Raw genomic sequence first — 3,007 nt, forward strand, 5'->3', positions numbered from 1 at the left:
GGGAGGGGAGGGGAGAGGAGGAGGGAGGGACGGGGGAAGGAGGGGGAGTGGGTGAGAGGGGGCAGAGTGGGAGGGGCCCTGCGGGGGGAGGGGGATCGGGGGCGGGGTTGCTGTACGGGGAGAGCAGGAGGGGTGAGGGGAGAAAGGGGGGTCAGGGGAATGGGGAGGGGAAGGGAGGGGAAGGAGGGGCCAGGGGAGTGAGGGGGAGTGGCGAAAGAGGAGGGGGGAGGGGAGGTGTGGAGGGGCAAAGGCTGTAGGAGGGGAGGGGGTGAGGGTGAGGGTGGGCAAGAGAGGGGAGGGAACCAGTGTCTGTCCAACACTCCCTCCATCTCTCTTCCGGTCTCTCCCTCCATCACCCACTCTGTCCCTCCTTCCGTCTCCCTCCCTCTGTCCCTCCCTCTGTCCCTCCCTCTGTCCCTCCCTCTGTCCCTCCTTCTGTCCTTCCCTCTGTCCCTCCCTCTGTCCTTCCCTCTGTCCCTCCCTCTGTCCCTCCCTCTGTCCCTCCCTCTGTCCCTCCCTCCGTCTCTCTCTCTCTCCCTCTCTCTCTCCCTCTGTCCCTCCTTCTGTCCTTCCCTCTGTCCCTCCCTCTGTCCCTCCCTCTGTCCCTTCCTCCATCTCTCTCTCTCTCTCTCCCTCCCTCTGGCCCTCCCTCTGTCCCTCCCTCTGTCCCTCCCTCTGTCCTTCCCTCTGGCCCTCCCTCTGTCCCTCCTTCTGTCCTTCCCTCTGTCCCTCCCTCTGTCCCTCCCTCTGTCCTTCCCTCTGGCCCTCCCTCTGTCCCTCCTTCTGTCCTTCCCTCTGTCCCTCCCTCTGTCCCTCCCTCTGTCCCTTCCTCCATCTCTCTCTCTCTCTCTCCCTCCCTCTGGCCCTCCCTCTGTCCCTCCCTCTGTCCCTCCCTCCGTCTCTCTCTCTCTCTCTCTCTCTCTCCCTCCCTCTGGCCCTCCCTCTGTCCCTCCCTCTGTCCCTCCCTCCGTCTCTCTCTCTCTCTGTCTCTTTCCCTCTGTCCCTCCCTCTGTCCCTCCCTCTGTCTGTCCCTTCCTCCATCTCTCTCTCTCTCTCTCTCCCTCCCTCTGGCCCTCCCTCTGTCCCTCCCTCTGTCCCTCCCTCCGTCTCTCTCTCTCTCTCTCTCTCCCTCCCTCTGGCCCTCCCTCTGTCCCTCCCTCTGTCCCTCCCTCCGTCTCTCTCTCTCTCTCTCTCTCTCCCTCTGTCCCTCCCTCTGTCCCTCCCTCCGTCTCTCTCTCTCTCTCTCTCTCTCTCTCCCTCTGTCCCTCCCTCTGTCCCTCCCTCTGTCTCTCTCTCTCTGTTTCTCCCTCTCATCTGAAGATTCTCTTTTCTCTCCTCTTTCTCAGCCTTGAGGAGCTGTTGACCACCCAGTGCGACAGGTTCAGTGCAGAAGAGGTGAGTTAGTAACACAGCCCTGAACTCTCCTGCCGCAGGGTCAGTGCTGAGGGGGCGCCGCACTGTCGGAGGGTCAGTGCTGAGGGAGCGCCGCACTGTCGGAGGGTCAGTGCTGAGGGAGCGCCGCGCTGTCGGAGGGTCAGTGCTGAGGGAGCGCCGCACTGTCGGAGGGTCAGTGCTGAGGGAGAGCCGCACTGTCGGAGGGTCAGTAGTGAGGGAGCGCCGCACTGTGGGAGGGTCAGTGCTGAGGGAGCGCCGCACTGTCGGAGGGTCAGTACTGAGGGAGCGCCGTGCTGTCGGAGGGTCAGTGCTGAGGGAGCGCCGCACTGTCGGAGGGTCAGTGCTGAGGGAGCACCGCACTGTCGGAGGGTCAGTGCTGAGGGAGAGCCGCACTGTGGGAGGGTCAGTGCTGAGGGAGCGCCGCACTGTCGGAGGGTCAGTACTGAGGGAGCGCCGCACTGTGGGAGGGTCAGTACTGAGGGAGCGCCGCGCTGTCGGAGGGTCAGTGCTGAGGGAGCGCCGCACTGTCGGAGGCTCAGCGCTGAGGGAGAGCCGCACTGTGGGAGGGTCAGTGCTGAGGGAGCGCCGCACCGTCGGAGGCTCAGCGCTGAGGGAGTGCCACACTGTCGGTGGGTCAGTGCTGAGGGAGAGCCGGACTGTGGGAGGGTCAGTGCTGAGGGAGTGCCGCACTGTCGGAGGGTCAGTACTGAGGGAGCGCCGCACTGTCGGAGGCTCAGCGCTGAGGGAGTGCCACACTGTCGGAGGGTCAGTGCTGAGGGAGAGCCGGACTGTGGGAGGGTCAGTGCTGAGAGGGAGAGCTGCACTGTCGGAGGGTCAGTGCTGCGGGAGAGCCGCACTGTCGGAGGGTCAGTACTGAGGGAGCGCCGCACTGTGGGAGGGTCAGCGCTGAGAGGGAGCACCACGTGGTCAGTGGTGAGTCTCTGCGGCTAAACCCCTGGTTGTTTTTCTGGTGCAGATGAAGAACCTCTGGGCTGCTTTCCCTCCTGATGTTGCCGGCAATGTGGATTACAAGAACATCTGCTACGTCATCACACACGGAGAGGAGAAAGAGGGAGAGTGAGACCTCCGCTGAGCGGCACTCTCTTCCCCTACCCATTCTACCCCCTCCCTCCCCTCCCCTCCAACCCCACCCCCCCCTGCCCCCAAACACTCACCCCTCAGGGGACCCGAACACCCAAGGAAGGAGGGAGAAGAACGAAGACTTGGACTCATCGTCCCCTCACCCAGCGAAGAATTGGGTCTGGCCTGTGTCAATGGGCACCCGATGGAGTCTCTCCCTCCCCTCTTCCCTCCGCCGAGACCCTCTCCCCGCTGGACGAGCATCTCTGCCCCTCCCCCCCACCCTCACCCCGCTCCCTCCCTCCCTCCCTCCCTCCCCGAACCTCCTCGTCTAGCCGTGGTGACTGTCTGACGCGTAAATGTACAATAAAACCAGCCCGAGTGTTTCTTTTTACAGATGGTCGTTGGTCTTTGATTCTTGGGCGCTGGCGAGGGGGGTTGGGGAGGAAGGGGCTGGATGGGACGGACTTGGGGGGTGGGGGGGTGGGGAGTTGGGGGGGGAGGGTGAAGGGGGTGGAGCGGGGTCAGAAGG

The 3,007-nt window shown here is 64.3% G+C and overlaps 1 protein-coding gene across 1 annotated transcript in view; it reads left to right on the top strand.

The window, feature by feature from the left end:
- LOC121275197 (myosin regulatory light chain 2, skeletal muscle isoform) overlaps positions 1-2,789 on the top strand; it is a 13,490-nt gene extending 10,701 nt beyond the window's left edge. Inside the window, exons 6-7 of the mRNA XM_041182620.1 lie at positions 1,347-1,395; positions 2,372-2,789. Of these exons, the coding sequence (XP_041038554.1) occupies positions 1,347-1,395; positions 2,372-2,476 (154 nt within the window). The 3' untranslated portion in view covers positions 2,477-2,789. The remainder of the gene's footprint in view (positions 1-1,346; positions 1,396-2,371) is intronic.
- Positions 2,790-3,007: the final 218 nt, after the last annotated feature.

This window comes from Carcharodon carcharias, unplaced genomic scaffold (assembly GCF_017639515.1).
Source record: "Carcharodon carcharias isolate sCarCar2 unplaced genomic scaffold, sCarCar2.pri scaffold_787_ctg1, whole genome shotgun sequence".
Lineage (NCBI taxonomy): Eukaryota > Metazoa > Chordata > Chondrichthyes > Lamniformes > Lamnidae > Carcharodon > Carcharodon carcharias.